We start from the raw sequence: 19401 nt of genomic DNA on the forward strand, positions 1-19401 counted from the left end.
TTGGCGGTGTCCAGAGCTTTTTGCTATTGCCAGGCTGGAGATGCAGGGGGAAAGTGCTGCTGCTGTGAAATCTGGCGCCCTCTTCACAGGGGTGCCCCAGTCCCTGAGTGCAAATGTCCCAGCCATTCATCTCTCACTCTGCATTTTGCCGCTGCTATTCCCTGCATTGTGCACCCACAGAGGAAAGCTGGCTGTTGCCCATAGCAACCAGTAGCTCGGCTGCCACGGTGTGTGCGGCATGTTGCTGTGCAGCTGCATCTTCTGATTCTATTACGACATGATGTGGGGGCCCAAATCAGTTACTTTGCTTAGGGCCCCATTTAGCCTTAATCCAGCTCTGCACACATTTAATAAAAGTCACTTCTGATACAATCAGTAATTATGAATTAGAGGATTATGAGTTTGAAGTGGGATTTCATAAAGAGTTATAATTTGAAACTCAATAAAGTTGACTTCTGCTGACAAACAAAATCCACTCCCCCACCCCTGTTTACTTTAAAAGTAAATACATAGTCTATAATAATTGATAGTTCAAAAAGGGCTGAAATCAGAAGTTTGCCTTCTTAAAACAGAAGGTATGTACAATTATTCAGATTGGAGTGAGCTCTGAGATGTCTCCCAGTGCATCACTGCTGAATATGCAAATCATCTCGTTGTACAATAATTCAGGTTGGAGTGAGGCTGGCATAGTAGTTTTTTTTTTTATTGTTATTTTTTACAATGTCTTGCTTCATATAGCATAGTGACACATATTAATGCAGTCATTTTTTTTTCTACATTTCTCAACTCTTTTCCAGTTGCTTCTTATGTCTTGCACATCTAGTCAGTGTTCTCCCCAGAATTTTTCTCCAGTCAGGTGGCATGAAAAAATAGCCGTGTTGGAAAGGTCACACTGCGTACTACTCTGGGGGAGAGGGGGGGGGGGAGGGAAGGGTGCTCCTGGATGGGCGGGGGTTGTAAATAATGCTGAGTGCTAATGAGTTTCACACTGGATGATGCTAGTGGGGTGGGGAAAAGGGATAATACTGGCTGGAGGAGGGGTAATCTCCCTTTGGATGATGGTCAGGAGGGGTCTCACACTGAGTGATGCTATTGGGGAGGGGCATTCTCTATCCACCAGCAGCACTCTGAGATGAGAAAGTCCCTCCCCTACACCATTGCATCACTCAATGAGAGACCACCCCAACACCAAAGGGAGATTCCATATCCCACTTTAGCAGCAGCCAGTGTGAACCCCCTTTATCGTCCCATATAAGCCCAATACAGCATGGTGGGCAGGGGTTAGTCTCAGGTTGGGTGCAGCTGCTAATTTGTACCCTTGTGCAACTTCATACCTGATCCAGCCTATATTTGAGATATAACACAGGCTAAGAGGGCAGAATAAGCAGACAAATTTCGGCCTGCAGACTCCTCTCTGTAGCTGTTTGCTTGTCTGCCGATGCTAATGAGAGACATGCTCTCCTCCACAAAGATCCTCTCCCTCGCTGCACTGCATGTGCAGACTGGCAGGTAATCATCAGTGCTGGTGGTTGACAGTGGTGATGAGGGCAAGCGGTGCCACTGACCGCACCATGTACTTCAAATATAGGAAGTGAACAGTGATATCACTTATTGTATAAGGCATAGTCACTAGGCACCACTCGCTCTTGCCACTGTAAGCCACTGGCACCGCTGATTGATCTGCCGGACTGCATATGCATTGCAGTGAGCAAGGGTATCTTTGCGGAGAGCTGAGCATGCCTCTCATTAGCATCGTCAGGAGGGTGGGCAGGCAGTGGAAGGGCACAAGTGAGTGCCACAGAAGAGTGAGGAGGAAAGTCCAGACCGGGGCAAATGACACCTGGGCGCTCGCCACAATTAGCCGGGTGGAGCGCTCAGCTTAAAGGCTCTGGGGAGAACACTGCTAGTCATTTTTCACAAAAAGGGGTTGCACAACAGAAAACATATTAAGTGCCCTTAACGCCTGTTTAATCTTTTTTATTTCAAGTTTTGCATTCATTGGGCACATATTAACGTTCATAAATTAATATGCATAAACTGCACACACATTATTTATTTTTTTGGCATTACTGAATGATTTCTGACAGTTTCCACCTGCTTTAAATGCATTGCACTGTATACGTTGTAACAGGGCATTAAAGAGATATTTAGGCAATATTGGAGTGTGATTTTTTTGGTAATGTTTCTCTGCATATATCACTGCACTTTTGGAGTTTACTAATATGTTTCTTCTTCTGACCTTCTAATTTAGTTGTAATTGTTTGGTGATTGTGATTCTCCCAATGAGGTGTGGTAAAGGCACATGTGAAATGATGTTTGAAGTCACATTCACCTCCCCAACACTGGGCCTTATTTGTTGGGCAAATGGAAAGGAACCAGACTGTTTTGTTTTTAGTTTTTTAGCTTTTATTTCAGAGCTACCTTGTAAGAAGAAAAGAAGAGTGTATCCATAACAGTCTGCTCCTTCCGTCCATCCACTTGTGCATAGAGAACAACATCATGCTCATGGGATTCCCCTGGACTGCAGAGACCACCTAAAACAAATTAATAGGCATGTTCAATAAAATTAAACAGTGTATGTTATTTGGCAGTAAAAAGAACCTAATTTCCCCTTCTTTTTGTTGTATCTACTGTTATGTTGACGTTTTTTGCAGAGGATGATATTTTTTTTTTCTACCGTATTCGCTTTTAAAATACCTACATCATTCATCTTGTAAGAGATGTTTATGGCTATAATGGCACCAGTGAATGTTTTTAAAACAACTTTATTGTATCCTATTTATCTCAAAGAACAAATATACATGATATGGAGGGCTCTGTAAGAGGGGGGCGACAAAGTCTCTCCTCCTCTTACCATGACTCATCTCCACCTCCGATGCCCCTCTCCCCCTCTTTCCTGCCATGGCTCATCCCCACCTCCGATGCCCACCCCCCTCCTGCCATGATTCATCCCCACCTCTGGTGCCCAGAAGGAGGTGGGAGTATTACACCCATGCATGTAGGGAAAAGATCTGGGCGGACTTATGATGGAACCTAGGAACCTACTATGAATCCCTATGGGCTTCTGAGTATATGTAATAGTACATACATGAATGTGCTTGCTAACACACTCACATTACTTGTGTTGGATGTTTACTGATCCTTTAACTTGTAATTTACCCACAAAGATCACATGCAAATAATCATTTAGTATTTGAAAAACATGCACAGAAGGAATCATATAACCTTCGACATTTTCCAGGAATACGATAACACAGATTCATCTACAGATGCTCTGCAGAGCCATGTTCTGAACGGTGTGATTGCATACTGAACTATACAACTGTCCTACTGCTGAGCTAACAGTTTCCATTATCTGACTCACTAGATTAGGAAATCATATTTCCTGTTGTTCATTCAGGTGTTTAGCAAGTCCAGTAGATGTAGCAATTTCATCCTGTGATCTACACAACATGGATCTGAAGTGAGAGCAGCACAAGATACTCTCTAGCAGATATTGTGGATAGAAAACTATTACTCTAACTATGCATGTAATTGTACAAACCATCATTACTGGAGTAATGGTCTTACGTGCCACACTTCACAAATACCTTGATAAACGAGATACATGTATGTTGTGTTTGATCTGTGAAAAGTTGCAGGAGTTTTATCTTTATGTCCTATATTAAAATTCTAAACATATGTTTCTCGAACATCCTCTTTGTGCTATGCAATAATGTACCGTAGTATGTTTGTGCATGTAAATACACTGCCCATATCATAAAATTGTGACTGATTGTGATATCACAATGCACTGTCTACAATGTATTTTTGTCCAACACATGTCAAAATATGCAATAAACATAGAAATCGACCAGATTATCAAAAATAAATAGTGTTGCATTTTCTTGCATGCAGGGGGCTTGATTCAGACAAATAGCATGCCTTATCAAAGTTAGCACGCCTTATCAAAGTTAAAACGCCTTATCAGAGTAGCATAGCGAGCGCTACGAACCCGCATGGGCTCAGGGCAGGATGAGTGGCGCTCTCGTCATTGCCAATTAGCAGGCATAACTTCGCTATGCTACTCTGATAAGGCATGTTAACTTTGATTAAAGCCCAATGTGTGCTGTGTTACATGCACATTACGGTGTGTGCCTCACATACTGTGAGTGCAGCCTTAGGTGTGTGAGTGTAGTTTTGCACATCCCATTTTATGCATACGTAAAGAGGTAAAAATAAAAAAAAAACATCTTTTTTGCAGTATTTACTGAATTCTTTGAACAACAAGCATGTTAACCGCAGCATGGATGACATAAGCTGTTACACTGTGCTAACACTAATAGTATATATAAACACTAAAGTCTATAGCTGTATCTGCTTGAGTAATCCTTGTCAAACCTTACAATAGTATTTATAAGCTTTATCCAGCCTGGCCATTTTTCCACTGACCTCTCCCACCAATGGGATGTTTCTAACCACAAAACTGATACTGACTGGATGTTTTTTCCGTATCATTGTAAGTAGACTCTAGATATTGTTGTGCCTATGAATCCTAGGAGTTTAGCAGTTTCAGAAATACTAAACCCAACTGTTTGGCAAAAACAATCATGCCATGATCAGAATCACTGATATTGAATTCCCCCCATTCTGTTGTTTGATGTGAACATTAACAGGAGCTTCGGACCTCTATCTGTGATTTTGTCCCGTGCACCGCTGACCCATCATTGGCTGATTAAATATTTGCATAAATAACAGGTGCACAGGTGTCCCTATTAAAATGAACACTGGGAGTGTTGAAGTAGACCCAAATTAAAAATACAAGATTTCAGAAATGAAATCTGTTTTCTAACTTATAATAATAAATAGCAGCCTTTTTTCAGCTGCATAATGACAAAAATAAAACATTTTACATTTATTGGAGGAACCCCTCCCCTCCTTTCATATTGCCGGGACAGAATCCGGCAAACTGGTGGAGTAGGTGGTGTCTGGCAAAGGAGGAATTGCTAATGGCTGCCACCTGTATAACCCTAGTTATGAAAAGAGAAGGGTGAAAAGCATGCACTGAAACGCTCATAGGCTTGAAGGAGTGTTTATTTATCTTTGTATGTGTCAGAGTGGTGCAACTAAATATTTTGAATTAAAAAAAATGTTTGGTTTGGGTCCGCTTTGAGTGGACATGCTCCATTAAACATAACAATACTTGACCTAATATTATCTGAAGCTGACTTTCAGTGACTTTAAAACCTTATTTAGGATTTATAATTTAAACTGTGCACTACTGTATAACTTAATACTCTATGCCACTGCTAAGTAGATTTAATTAGAATGAAAAAAATAGCTAATGTCATGTCATGATATGATTAAGATTCATTTTGGTGCTGTCCTAGTTTGTTGAAGCCCATAAATTGTTTTCACTGCATGAAGAATTAAGACATGTACTAATGAAAACACTGACACCTCTTTAACACTGAGAAATTGTTCCACAGTTAATTGGATCTTAACCGAAGGATAAAACTTGTCTTCATCTGCTTTGTACAAGTCTTACCTACTTATCTTAGATGCTGCCATAAAAGGTATGCAGGGCACAAAATTAAATCAACAAGCAATTACCATACCAAAACATTTACATCACATTTTCCAGTAAGAATTATATGCATTTTTTAATTACTGAAACTATGATGGCAGACCATATTAGAGGGATAAAATAGTAAAATCACTTCAGATGGGGACAAAGCAAACAACAAGAAGTAATGAGTAATCTTGAGCAGTATAACCATACACTGCTGGCATCATTGTGAGCAAAAACAACAACAAATAATACATTTGCATAAAAAAAAACTTTAAAAACCAGACTGGTTTAATGTGACTGCACATTAAAGGACAACTGAAGTGAGAGGGATATGGAGGCTGCCATATTTATTTCCTTTCAAACAATACCAGTTGCCTTGCTGTCTGACTGATCCTCTGCCTCTAATACTTTTAGCCATAGCCCCTGAACAAGCATATTCCGATGTTTCTGACATTATTGTCAGATCTGACAAGATTAGCTGCATGCTTGTTTTTGGTTTTATTCAGACACTACTGCAGCCAAACAGATCAGCTGCCAGGCAAACAGTATTGTTTAAGAAGAAAAAAAATATGGCATCCCCCTCACTTCAGTTGTCCTTTAAGCTGCCATTTAGTATGATTACATAGAGTGTTTCACTTTTTTATATGTAATATGATAATTTCATAAATGTAAAAGAACAGTATTTAACCAGCTACCCAGATATTGGAAAGTGCCGAATATCCCATCGGTTTCTGAAGAGCTTTCTTTCTTTAACACCCTTGAATGAAGCTTTCTGAATTCGCATGACCTGGGTGCCTGGTTGGAGATGCTGTATTTTTTCCCCTATGTATTATTTTCTTGTAAATCAAACTTTAAAGTGATCCTTTCTGGATCACTGTAATATTAACAGATAGTAAGGTTGTGTAATTTGCAGCCCTATCACCTCATTTGTGTTGCCTACTGTCAATTAGCAGAACCTTGGTTATTTAGATTAATATCCAGCTATAGATCCAACCACCTGCCTGTGCTCTCATCACACGTGACTACTGTTGGTACCAAATCCTCAAGTGCTTTATAATAACTAATCCTTACTAGCTTTTCTAAGGAAATTCCTTTTGTGGCGCGTAATGTCATTATTATTGATTTAATGTCAACCCTAATGTTAACCCCTTCCTGATGCCTTACTGTAAGTCCCCACCAACATGTACCCGTTTGTGACGCGGAACCTTAGCCCCCGGCGCTGAGTTGAAGCACATGACTGCTGCCGAACACTGGCTACTCTGGCTGGCTGTTGTGTGCAATAGTTGAAGGCTGGGTATTAGATAAAGAGTATAATATTGGCGCTGTCACTTGGTCACAGCTATACATCTGACTTATATACATGTGCAGCCAAGCTAATAAAATGCACTGGCTGTATAGCAGCACCAGGGTACTGAATCAAGAAGAGACACAACTTATAGGAGTAAAACAATGTAACTACCTCGTAGACAGTAACAACTCATAAGTATTAGTGTATCAAACTCTCTAAAATGTAATTATTCTGGCTAATATTATGATGGAATATATGTATGCCTGGTTTTTCAGGGATTTCAAGGAATATTTTTTCATATCTATTCCTTGTCCTAGAATGATACATAACAGGAGTTACTTATTGCTCATCTGAAGATGAATACTAGCAAATACATTCAGTTTCAGGAAGGTAGCACTGAACTCATCACAAACCACAAAAATGATGTGAACAGAAATTACATATGTATTAACTCACCCATGGTGAAATAAAATCGCAAGTTCCCATATCCTGTGGTGTCCATATAAGGAGTACATAATTTTCTCTCTCCATCTTTCAGAAATACCAGAGAAGAGCCTGATTCTATTGTTCCACATTCAGTACTAATGACAGCTCCAGAAATTTCCCACCTGGTAACAGAAAAACATAGCCATGGGGCATAAATTTGCAGCTTATTTATAGCAATCATTTACAGAATTAGATTTGCATATGAATGAATCCTCAAAATTACAAAGATGTTGCTATTTAGGCTTCTATCAGTATCAGAGAAGCGGAATAATTTAAATTACATTTTTTTTAACTGAACAGAATATTCAGATATGCAGTATTAGTTTATTATCTATAGTCTCTCCTTTATTTAATGCTAGCTAAATTAGTACCTATAGGGGCCTACAAATGTCTCCTCTACAGCCAACACAGGACTGATGGCTTTCTCTGTGGTTTGACAGGATTTCTGGTAATGCACTGATAGCAGTGGATGAATGCATGGCATGAGCAGATAAGAAGTACAGATGTCCAAGTCTTAATATATATCGCTGAACTGATTCCCTGCAGAAAGGACTATTTCTTGTTGAAAGGACAACTAAAACTGAGATGAGGAGTATCACTGTGTCTGAGTTCTCTTTACGTAAAAACTGCTAAACTGACCACTTGGGAAATCTCATTATTGTTTATTATTTGTACAGCTTTCTGACACATGTGAAATGTGCACAAATCTTGCGCAAATCGTATAAATGTAGTTTTTTCTCATGTGTAGTATTTTAAATATAACACCAACAGCACATGCCAACAAACTTGAAAGCAGGTACAGTAGTTTATAATCAAATACTATCATCAGCTCCATTCTAGCATATAAGCGTACAAATAATTCAACTTGTATTCCCCTTATGCAGGACAGTCCCACATTTCTAAATTAATACACAGAGCCAATAAAGTTACTGAAAATGAAACTGTATGTAAATACCAGAATCATATGTGTAAAGAAGATGTGAACAACAGGACTAAAGAGAAGTGTAGAGTAGAAGGTAAGAGATTAAAAAAGGAATGGCAGTGAGCAGGAAACAGGAATAACACTTAAGGTTAAATTAACTCTATGGTGACATGTTAGTGTACAAGTTTGTGCACTGGTTTCTCCAAAGCATAACATGCATGTTCGTGTGTGCTACAATGTGCACATCTGCTGACACATGTTTATACATTAGATATGATAACCTGTGCATTGTCTGTAAAAATGCAGCATGATGCCAGTTTTGTAACACGCAATACAATACAATAGGATGAGAATGTGCACGCTGATTAGCATGGGCTGTCCATTCTAATTTTTGAAGGCAATGTACATAGGGTCCAATTCAACAGGGCCGACGTTATCATTAAGACAAAGGGGGCCTTTTCCCAGTGCTGTTGGCCCCTGTGCTTGTAGAAAATGCCCCCCAGTCTCCCCCGACTGCTCCCCGGGGCTCCTGCAACGCGTTTGGTAGGATTACAACTCACATGTCCCGATGCGCTGCTCTGTCCATGCTCTCTCCACCTTCATCCCTGCAGGCTGCCTCTTCTCCATGACCCATCCCATATCATTACACAATAACCTGCGCCAGTTCACTGAAAAGAAGCAAGCAGCAGGATGAAGACGTGGAGCATGAATGGAGCAACACACTGGCACAGGTGAGTTGTAATCCTGCAAAACCGGTACAGCAGTCGGGGGGAGACCTGGGCGGGGGGTCAGCAGTGCTCAGGCGACCTGGAGGCTAAATTTGCCAGAAGGTGTAGGGACCCCATCGGGGCTTGAACTGGTGCTGCAATTCAATTCAGTGCATTGACAGAGCATGTAATCATTAGCAGACATAAGGTAAAGTGCATAGCACACATTACAGAAGTAAAATAACTTGGATTATGCCTGCAACGTATACATGTTGCTGATGTGACATGCGGTATACTGTGTATAAAAATAACCCACATAATGGCTGCAATGTAAAAGCTATATATACAACGTGAGTTATGCTTCATGTGTTGCATCTACTAGACATTACTGGGCGCTGGTAGTATATTTGGGCCATAGTGTGAACACAGCCTAAAAAAGGAAGAAAAAGAAGGTAGAAGAAGAAGGCTATCCGTCCATGTTTATTACAGAAAACCCATGAAAAATATCATACATAAAATCTAAACTTCTTCCATTACTATCAGTCAAAAAAATACTTTTGGAAAGAATCACTAACACAGTGAGTAAGGTAATCAATGTGTATCATAAGATCTACTCTGCTGAGAAGCTGATCTATGGGGAGATCTGGCTTCAGCCAACTGAAGGCAATTACTCATTGTTCCGCATTGATTCATGATGAGAAGTGTAGTCTCCTGAATCCTTTGGGGGCTTATGAAGTAAGTCACTTCTCTTTCCACATCCCTTAAAACAATACGGGGAGGAATCAGGGCAGGTCTTATTTGATCTCACTGGGGTGAGGTACCAACTTGTTAAAAATGTAACGGGTTTCTTTAATTCTTACAACAGCACAGGTTCTTTAGTATTTGAGCTTATGTCTTGCCTGTGTTTTAACTAAAAACATCACAATTGATGACAGGTGCTTGTTTATTTGATAAATTATACAAGCTGCCTACCTATCAGGTAATGTGATTTTTCCTTATTAATTTTGGTGGAGCCACGTACAGCTATGTATGCATCCAGGCATGGTCTAACATAAGCAGAGGATACACGTTACTGCTAGTGGCCTCCTGGGCAGGTACTCTGCAGTTTGCTGTGGAAATGCAGCTGCATTAGGCTGAGGGATCTCAAATTGCAATTTCTCATCTTAGTAAGCACGCCCCTCATTATATGAATTTTTATTTTGTACTTTCAAATTTTTGTTTATCTCTTTTTAGTCCGTTTAATGGTTTAGATAGTTGTTTTATCCCAGCGAGAGTGCAACTAAAGGCTTGAAATAAAGAACAAGAAAACCGAGAGCCTAAAGTGTAGTATTTAGATCAGTAGTAGGTAAATATAAAAAAGAAATTATTATACTCACAAACAGAGGTCGCCACAAAGGCAATCACTGGAAAGGCAGGTGGGGAGAATTAGAACCTGACCCCACTCAGGTTTAAGAAGTCGCTCTCTGTAGACAGGAAAGATATGGGGATACAATCCTCCACCAAGGGTGGACTAGACTAATTGCAGGTATGTAAACAGAGGCGCCAATAAGGATAAAAACATTTAAAATCCGTTTAAAAAGAGGGAAGTTTGGTGGACTTACCTCCCTCATAGAAAAGACAGACTGTGAGACGTTACTATGATTCACAGTAACATTTATTAGATACTCCATTTATTGGACTTTTACCATTTGGAAAAATACAGGCGGGTTTAAGACAAGCTGACAGAGGAGCAGCCCAATGGCTATAACTATGGTTCCTCATTCTGTTGGAAGGCTCAGAGTGTAAAACTGGTAGGACTGTTTCTCAGATAGACTGCAGCCGCTAAGCGGATTACAAGAGCCAGACTTGGGTACTTATTCTAGCTAAGTATAAAAATACACTGAATACCTATTGTAATGAATATACAACGTCACCAGATTGCAGCTTTTAATTTGTGTCTAGTGCTAAAATAAAGAAGTGAGAACTATGTAAGTGTATAAGGAGTATTTTTATGCTGGCTAATTGTTAACACACTTCTGCATAACTTAACACTACCTAGAATGTCTTGTTTTTATACATAATTTTAAATATTCCTCTTCTTGGTATTGAAACTATTGTCTTTGTTCTGTGAAGTATGGGTAAGTGGCTGGCTAAACAGTAAATAAAACATCTCTTATTGATGCTGACCTTCCTAACAGATAAAATGCAGATACACTAAAAATGATAGTACTGTGATGTGGAAATGGAAAGGAAGGTGTCGATTTATTGTCCTCTCTTCTTAACCCAATCTCAGATAATGTGTCCCCTGACATCTGACCTAGAGTGTCAGGCGTTGTTGTGCTTTGCTATAAGCTCTTCAGATGTCTACAGTGCATCATTAAGGACTGATTCATTGACAGCCAAACCTGGATACATAGCACCACTTTATAATTTGGAAGTCATAGCTCTAAGTGTCATTCAAATCCCAAAGTGGAAGAAAGATTTGTCTACTGGGCAAATAAGCTCTTTAGACAGGCTACAGCTGAAATAAATGCTTAATTTACTTGGCAATCAATTAAAGTTGCCATATTCTCTCTGGTTCACAGGCAATACATTTGCTCCATTTACTGAAGTAGATGCTTCTCTTCTGACCCAAATGCTAACACCGAATTGTAATCTGAGCTATAATTAAGACGCAAAAGATTTCTTCACCTCTACAGCAATATTATATACTATCAGCAGAAAGTGTAAATTGTTGAACAATATATATATATATATATATATATATATATATATATATATATATATATACAGGTCCTTCTCAAAAAATTAGCATATTGTGAAAAAGTGCATTATTTTCTGTAATGTACTGATAAACATTAGACTTTCATATATTTTAGATTCATTACACACAACTGAAGTAGTTAAGCCTTTTTTTTTTTGTTTAAATATTGATGATTTTGGCATACAGCTCATGAAAACCCAAAATTCCGATCTCAAAAAATTAGCATATTTTATCCGACCAATAAAAGAAAAGTGTTTTTAAAACAAAAAAAAGTCAACCTTTAAATAATTATGTTCAGTTATGCACTCAATACTTGGTCAGAAATCCTTTTGCAGAAATGACTGCTTCAATGCTGCGTGGTATGGAGTGTTGGGTCTTGCGTCGCTCAAACAATATCCCACAGATTCTCTATGGGGTTCAGGTCAGGAGAGTTGGCAGGCCAATTGAGCACAGTAATACCATGGTCAGTAAACCATTTACCAGTGGTTTTGGCACTGTGAGCAGGTGCCAGGTCGTGCTGAAAAATGAAATCTTCATCTCCATAAAGCTTTTCAGCAGATGGAAGCATGAAGTGCTCCAAAATCTCCTGATAGCTAGCTGCATTGACCCTGCCCTTGATAAAACGTAGTGGACCAACACCAGCAGCTGACATGGCACCCCAGACCATCACTGACTGTGGGTACTTGACACTGGACTTCAGGCATTTTGGCATTTCCCTCTCCCCAGTCTTCCTCCAGACTGTGGCACCTTGATTTCCGAATGACATGCAAAAGTTGCTTTCATCCGAAAAAAGTACTTTGGACCACTGAGCAACAGTCCAGTGCTGCTTCTCTGTAGCCCAGGTCAGGCACTTCTGCCGCTGTTTCTGGTTCAAAAGTGGCTTGACCTGGGGAATGCAGCACCTGTAGCCCATTTCCTGCACACGCCTGTACATGGTGGCTCTGGATGTTTCTACTCCAGACTCAGTCCACTGCTTCCGCAGGTCCCCCAAGGTCTGGAATTGGTCCTTCTCCACAATCTTCCTCAGGGTCCGGTCACCTCTTCTCGTTGTGCAGCATTTTCTGCCACACTTTTTCCTTCCCACAGACTTCCCACTGAGGTGCCTTGATACAGCACTCTGGGAACAGCCTATTCGTTCGGAAATTTCTTTCTGTGTCTTACCATCTTGCTTGAGGGTGTCAATGATGGCCTTCTAGGCAGCAGTCAGGTCGGCAGTCTTACCCATGATTGCGGTTTTGAGTAATGAACCAGGCTGGGAGTTTTTAAAAGCCTCAGGAATCTTTTGCAGGTGTTTAGAGTTAATTAGTTGATTCAGATGATTAGGTTAATAGCTAATTTAGAGAACCTTTTCATGATATGCTAACTTTTTGAGATAGGAATTTTGGGTTTTCATGAGCTGTGTGCCAAAATCATCAATATTAAAACAATGAAAAGCTTGAACTACTTCAGTTGTGTGTAATGAATCTAAAATATATGAAAGTCTAATGTTTATCAGTACATTACAGAAAATAATGAACTTCATCACAATATGCTAATTTTTTGAAAAGGACCTGTATATGCAAAAAAATTATGTGAACCATTTGGAATTGCACATATTTCTGCACAAATTGATCATAAAATGTAATCTGATCTTCATCTTAGTCACAACAACAGACAATCACAGTCTGCTTAAACTAATACCACACAAATAATTAAAAGTTTCCATGTTTTCATTGAACACCCCATGTAAACATTCACAGTGCAGGTAGAAAACAGCAAAGCAAAGCAGCCCTAAACCATGATGCCCCCACCACCATACTTCACAGTTGGGATGAGGTTTTGAAGTTGGTGTGCTGTGCCTCTTTTTCTCCACACATAGTGTTGTGTGTTTCTTCCAGTCAACTCAACTTTGGTTTCATCTGTCACAAGGAATATTTTGCCAGTACTGCTGTGGAACATCCAGGTGCTCTTTTGCAAACTTTAAACGTGCAGCAATGTTTTTTTGAGACAGCAGTGGCTTCCTCTGTGGTATCCATCCATGAGCTCCATTCTTGTTTAGTGGTTTACATATTGTAGATTCGCTAACATAGATGTTAGTATATGCCAGAGACTGTTATAAGTCTTTAGCTGACACTCTAGGATTCTTCTTCACCTCACTGAGCATTCTGCGCTGTGCGCTAGCAGTCTTTGTAGGATGGCCACTCCTAGGGAGAGTAGCAGCAGTGCTGAACTTTCTCCATTTATAGACAATTTGTCTTACCATGGACTGAAGAACTGCAAGGCTTTTGGATATACTTTTATAACCCTATCCAGCTTTATGCAAGTCAACAATTTTTAACTGTAGGTCTTCTTAACCATCTTAGCGGTATGGACGAGCTCAGCTCGTCCATCACCGCCGATGGCTGCCGCTCAGGCCCTGCTGGGCCGATTTTGACGAAATAAAGAGCAGCACACGCAGCCGGCACTTTGCCAGCCGCGTGTGCTGCCCGATCGCCGCCGCTCTGCGGCGATCCGCCGCGAGCAGCGGCGAAAGAGGGTCCCCCCAGCCGCCTGAGCCCTGCGCAGCCGGAACAAATAGTTCCGGCCAGCGCTGAGGGCTGGATCGGAGGCGGCGGACGTCAGGACGTCGGCTGACGTCCATGACGTCACTCCGCTCGTCGCCATGGCGACAGGAGAAGCCAAACACGGAAGGCTGCTCATTGCGGCCTTCCGTGTTAATTTTGGCCGCCGGAGGCGATCGGAAGAACGCCTCCGGAGCGCCATCTAGTGGGCTTTCATGCAGCCAACTTTCAGTTGGCTGCATGAAATAGTTTTTTTTTTATTTACAAAAAACCCTCATGCAGCCGCCCTGGCGATCTTAATAGAACGCCAGGGTGGTTAAAGGTCTTTTGTGTGAGGCATCATTCACATCAGGCAATGTTTCTTGGGAAAAGCAAATTCAAAACTGGTGTGTGTTTTTTATAGGGCAGGGCAGCTGTAACCAACACCTCCAATCTCATCTCATTGATTGGACTCCGGCTGGCTGACACCTCCCTCCAATTAGCTCTTGGAGATGTCATTAGTCTAGGGGTTCACATACTTTTTCCACCTGCACTGTGAATGTTTACATGGTGTGTTCAAGAAAAACAGGGAAACATTTTGTTAATTGTGTGGTATTACGGTAGTTTAAGCAGACTGTGATATTCTATTGTTGTGACTTGGATGAAGATCAGATCACATTTTTATTGCTACTGTATACAGTATTTCCCTGTAATACTAGTAAAATATCAGCATACACCTAATTCAATGAATTACGGCTGGAACAAACGAATGCTTTGAACAAAGTAGTCCAGGCAAGATTTTGTTCAAAAGCAGGACCCGTGAAAGGCCCTTTGTATTACATCTAGCCAGTTTACAGGGGCATAGCAATAGCCATAGCAGCTGTAACAACTGCTATGGGGCCCAGTAGTATAGGGGGGCCAAGTGGTAACTGATATGTTCACGATTAATTTTTCTGTGTTTCTCCACCCTCTGATCTTATCTTAGTATCCATAGATTGTTTGCCGTGTACACTGCATAGGAATGTACATTGCCCAGTCAACTCATATCCCATAGGGTAGAGGCAAGTTGCATTGCTCAAGAGTACCTATGTATGATGGCCCCATCAAAATTCTGCTATGGGGCCCCATAATCTCTAGCTGCGCCCCTGAACGTTTATGTTATCTAAATTGCACCACTTATCATTTCCTGAATGTATATAGCAAGGGGGCTTATACTTTATTGTCCCATCACAAATTAGGCCCTATTTTGGGAAAAAGTGAAATAACTGACCAGGAGGAAATTAGAGCATACAAACGTCATGCAGCTATTGTCATTGATGTTTGCTTTTTTTTTTTTTTTCAAGCTTGGAACATGGTTTGCACCGCAAGGTAGGAGGGCTTACTCTGCATATCAATTTATATCAGAATTTTGCAAGTACTGCCAGATTGTATCACAAATGTTCTTGCAGGTCCTTTAGGATCCCTCGCTATTTTGGACTTGTGGACTGAGGGCCTGTGCACACCTAAAAATGCTAGCATAATCGCAAAACGCTCAGCACTTTCGGAAGTGACTTCCCTAGTGATTCCAGGAATGTGCCTAGCGATTTTCTATTTAAGCTTAGCAATTTTGGGAACATTTGGTGTAATGATTTTCCATTTTAAATACAGTAGAGCTGCAAGTGTACTTGTTTTGTATAAAAAACACTTGGAAAATCGCTCTGTTTTAGCACTCTTCAGAGCCATTTTCCACTTTCCTATACTTAAAGTGAACCAGAGATGAAGCACCCTCATGTATTTTACCATATACAGTATATCAGTGGGAACATAAGAGAAAACACCTACCCTGCTCTCTGTTTCATTCTTCACTGCTTAGCCTGCTTGCTATCAGCCCTGATAAAATACCGACTGAGCATTCAGTCTGGCTTTGCTCAGGAGTCATTATAGCAGAGCCAGAATGGGGCAGGCTTGGGCTTGAAAAGACATAAGAGAAAACAGACTCAGCTATAATGATTCCTGAGCAAAGCCAGACTAAATGTTCAGTCTGGGATTTTATCAGGGCTGATAACAAGCAGGCTGAGCAGTGAAGAATGAAACAGAGAGCAGGGTAGGTGTTTTCTCTAATGTTCCCACTGATATACATGGTAAAGTACACGAGGGTGCTTCGTCTCTGGTTCACTTTAACATTGAGGCTGAATCACCTCAGAATTCAGCAGAAATGCTGCAGGATCTGAGTTTTGGAAAAGAAAATCACACTTCGCTCTGGTGTTATCCATCCTACTCAAATACATTAGCCAAGCACTTTTTAAATCGCTAGTGTTTTTAAAAGTGCTCAGAAGCACTCTTGGTGTGCACCAGCCCAGACACTGCTTTTGATTGGCCAATCACTGACCAATATTACCCCTTCTATGTAGAATGAGGGCCAACAGATTTTGAATACCCCGAACAGATTGTATAGGTAAGCTCTCATACTACATGGAAGTGGTAAAATTGGATAATTGTTAACCAACCGAAATTAGATGTGTGTACTAGGCTTGATTCGCCTGCAAGCACAATTGCCCTTAGTAAAGTGTCAGAGTGCTTGCTTTGTGCTCATCCCATTGTCAACTCCTGCCAAAGTCACTCAAACGCTGTAGGATCTCGTATTATCTCTGTAGAATCTCAGAGTCTGATACTAGGAATCCTTTCCCTATGGCTGCTCCTCTGCCTCTGCACTGGCTGGAATGTTTATTTCTTATCATCTCTCAAAAACTCTTATTACTTATCCACAACCTGTAAGCCTCTGGGCTCTCCATTCTGCACCTCTACATGTAGGGCCCTTTCACACAACGGAATTCAATGCAATTATATCAATTATATGCCTATGGGGCTTCACACAATTAATACGGTGCCATAGGTTCTGATGCAATAATGTACAGCATGTTAACCAGGTAATGTGTGCATTTAAAGTGGCAGAGAGGCATACTTTCACTGTACTGTATGCCGCACTGTATGGTTGCACTATAACACTAACTCACGCTGTAACTTTTCATCTACAGTATGTTCTAATGCAATCCTTTTTTTGTGGAAATTGGAACAAAAAGACTATTCAAGCCATACTTCAAATTATGAATTGCTCATTTTGAAATATTTGGCTTGTAAAAGCTGACACACCCTCTCTTCTGACCCTTCTCTACTGCCAGATTGCACCTCAAAACCTTTGGAGCCAGAGCTTTCTGTCATGTTGCCCCTTCCCTTTGGAACTCCTTAACCACACCCAGTAAAGAAAGCCCCTTCCCTGGAGTTATTGAAATCCGGACTGAAAAGCCACCTCTTTAGCCTGGCATTTTTGGACTTTTGGAGTGTGTCCTCGGTACCATAATTTACAATCAACCAGTTATTGGTCTGAGCCATGCTTTTGCGCTTTGAGTCCTACAGGAGAAAAGCGCTTTACAAATGTTATTTGTTGTTGTTGTTGTTGTGGTTGATACTGTATTATTACACACTCTGTCTGGGAAGAAAGGTGAATCGCTGTAGAATGTTTTTTCCCCTCCTTGAATTGAGCAAGAACATCACATGATCTGTAAGAATGATTTGGGGGAAGAGGCTGCAGGACATTATAACCTGAGCTAAAGAACATCACTGATGGTGAAACCAGGATAATTAAAGTTCAAATGGAAAACCTGAATAACATGCAGTCCTACAGAGCAATATGTGAACTTTATTCTATTCTACAAATGCATTGCAGAACGAGACACTAAAGTACATCATTAATATGAACTATGACATTTTCTGCCGGACTTTACAGACTACATTAACCACTTGAGGACCGTGGGCTTTACCCCCCTTAAGGACCGGCCACTTTTTTTCCATTCAGACCACTGCAGCTTTCACGGTTTATTGCTCGCTCATACAACCTACCACCTAAATGAATTTTGGCTCCTTTTCTTGTCACTAATAAAGCTTTCTTTTGGTGCTATTTGATGGCTGCTGCGATTTTTACTTTTTATTATATTCATCAAAAAAGACATGAATTTTGGCAAAAAAATGATTTTTTTTAACTTTCTGTGCTGACATTTTTTAAATAAAGTAAAATTTCTGTATACATGCAGCACGCAAAATGTGGACAAACATGTTTTTGATTAAAAAAACCCCATTCAGTGTATATTTATTGGTTTGGGTAAAAGTTATAGCGTTTACAAACTATGGTGCAAAAAGTGAATTTTCCCATTTTCAAGCATCTATGACTTTTCTGACCCACTGTCATGTTTCATGAGGGGCTAGAATTCCAGGATAGTATAAATACCCCCCAAATGACCCCATTCTGGAAAGAAGACATCCCAAAGTATTCACTGAGAGGCATAGTGAGTTCATAGAAGATATTATTTTTTGTCACAAGTAAGCGGAAAATGACACTTTGTGACAAAAAAAAAAAGTTTCCATTTCTTCTAACTTGCGACAAAAAAAAAAAAATGAAATCTGCCACGGACTCACCATGCCCCTCTCTGAATACCTTGAAGTGTCTACTTTCCAAAATGGGGTCATTTGTGGGGCGTGTTTACTGTCCTGGCATTTTGGGGGGTGCCTAATTGTAAGCACCCCTGTAAAGCCTAAAGGTGCTCATTGGACTTTGGACCCCTTAGCGCAGTTAGGCTGCAAAAAAGTGCCACACATGTGGTATTGCCGTACTCAGGAGAAGTAGTACAATGTGTTTTGAGGTGTATTTTTACACATAGCCATGCTGGGTGGGAGAAATATCTCTGTAAATGACAATCTTTTGATTTTTTTTACACACAATTGTCCATTTACAGAGAGATTTCTCCCACCCAGCATGGGTATGTGTAAAAATACACCCCAAAACACATTGTACTACTTCTCCCGAGTACGGCGATACCACATGTGTGGCACTTTTTTGCACCCTAACTGTGCTAAGAGGCCCAAAGTCCAATAAGTACCTTTAGGATTTCACAGGTCATTTTGCGGAATTTGATTTCCAGACTACTCCTCACGGTTTAGGGCCCCTAAAATGCCAGGGCAGTATAGGAACCCTGCAAATGACCCCATTTTAGAAAGAAGACACCCCAAGGTATTCTGTTAGGAGTATGGTGAGTTCATAGAAGATTTTATTTTTTGTCACAAGTTAGCGGAAATTGATTTGGTATTTTTTTTCACAAAGTGTCACTTTCCGCTAACTTGTGACAAAAAATAAAATCTTCTATGAACTCACCAT

At 40.5% G+C, this 19401-nt stretch overlaps 1 protein-coding gene across 6 annotated transcripts in view; it reads right to left on the reverse strand.

The window, feature by feature from the left end:
• Nucleotides 1–19401, reverse strand: part of RELN (reelin) — a 736759-nt gene that overhangs the window by 280984 nt on the left and 436374 nt on the right. For all 6 annotated transcript variants that reach the window (XM_068276234.1, XM_068276231.1, XM_068276232.1 and 3 more), the window contains 2 exons: nucleotides 7296–7447; nucleotides 2422–2534 (listed from right to left, as the gene is read on the reverse strand). In XM_068276234.1, the coding sequence (XP_068132335.1) occupies nucleotides 2422–2534; nucleotides 7296–7447 (265 nt within the window). The remainder of the gene's footprint in view (nucleotides 1–2421; nucleotides 2535–7295; nucleotides 7448–19401) is intronic.

Source organism: Hyperolius riggenbachi, chromosome 3 (genome assembly GCF_040937935.1).
Source record: "Hyperolius riggenbachi isolate aHypRig1 chromosome 3, aHypRig1.pri, whole genome shotgun sequence".
NCBI classification, from domain to species: Eukaryota; Metazoa; Chordata; class Amphibia; order Anura; family Hyperoliidae; genus Hyperolius; species Hyperolius riggenbachi.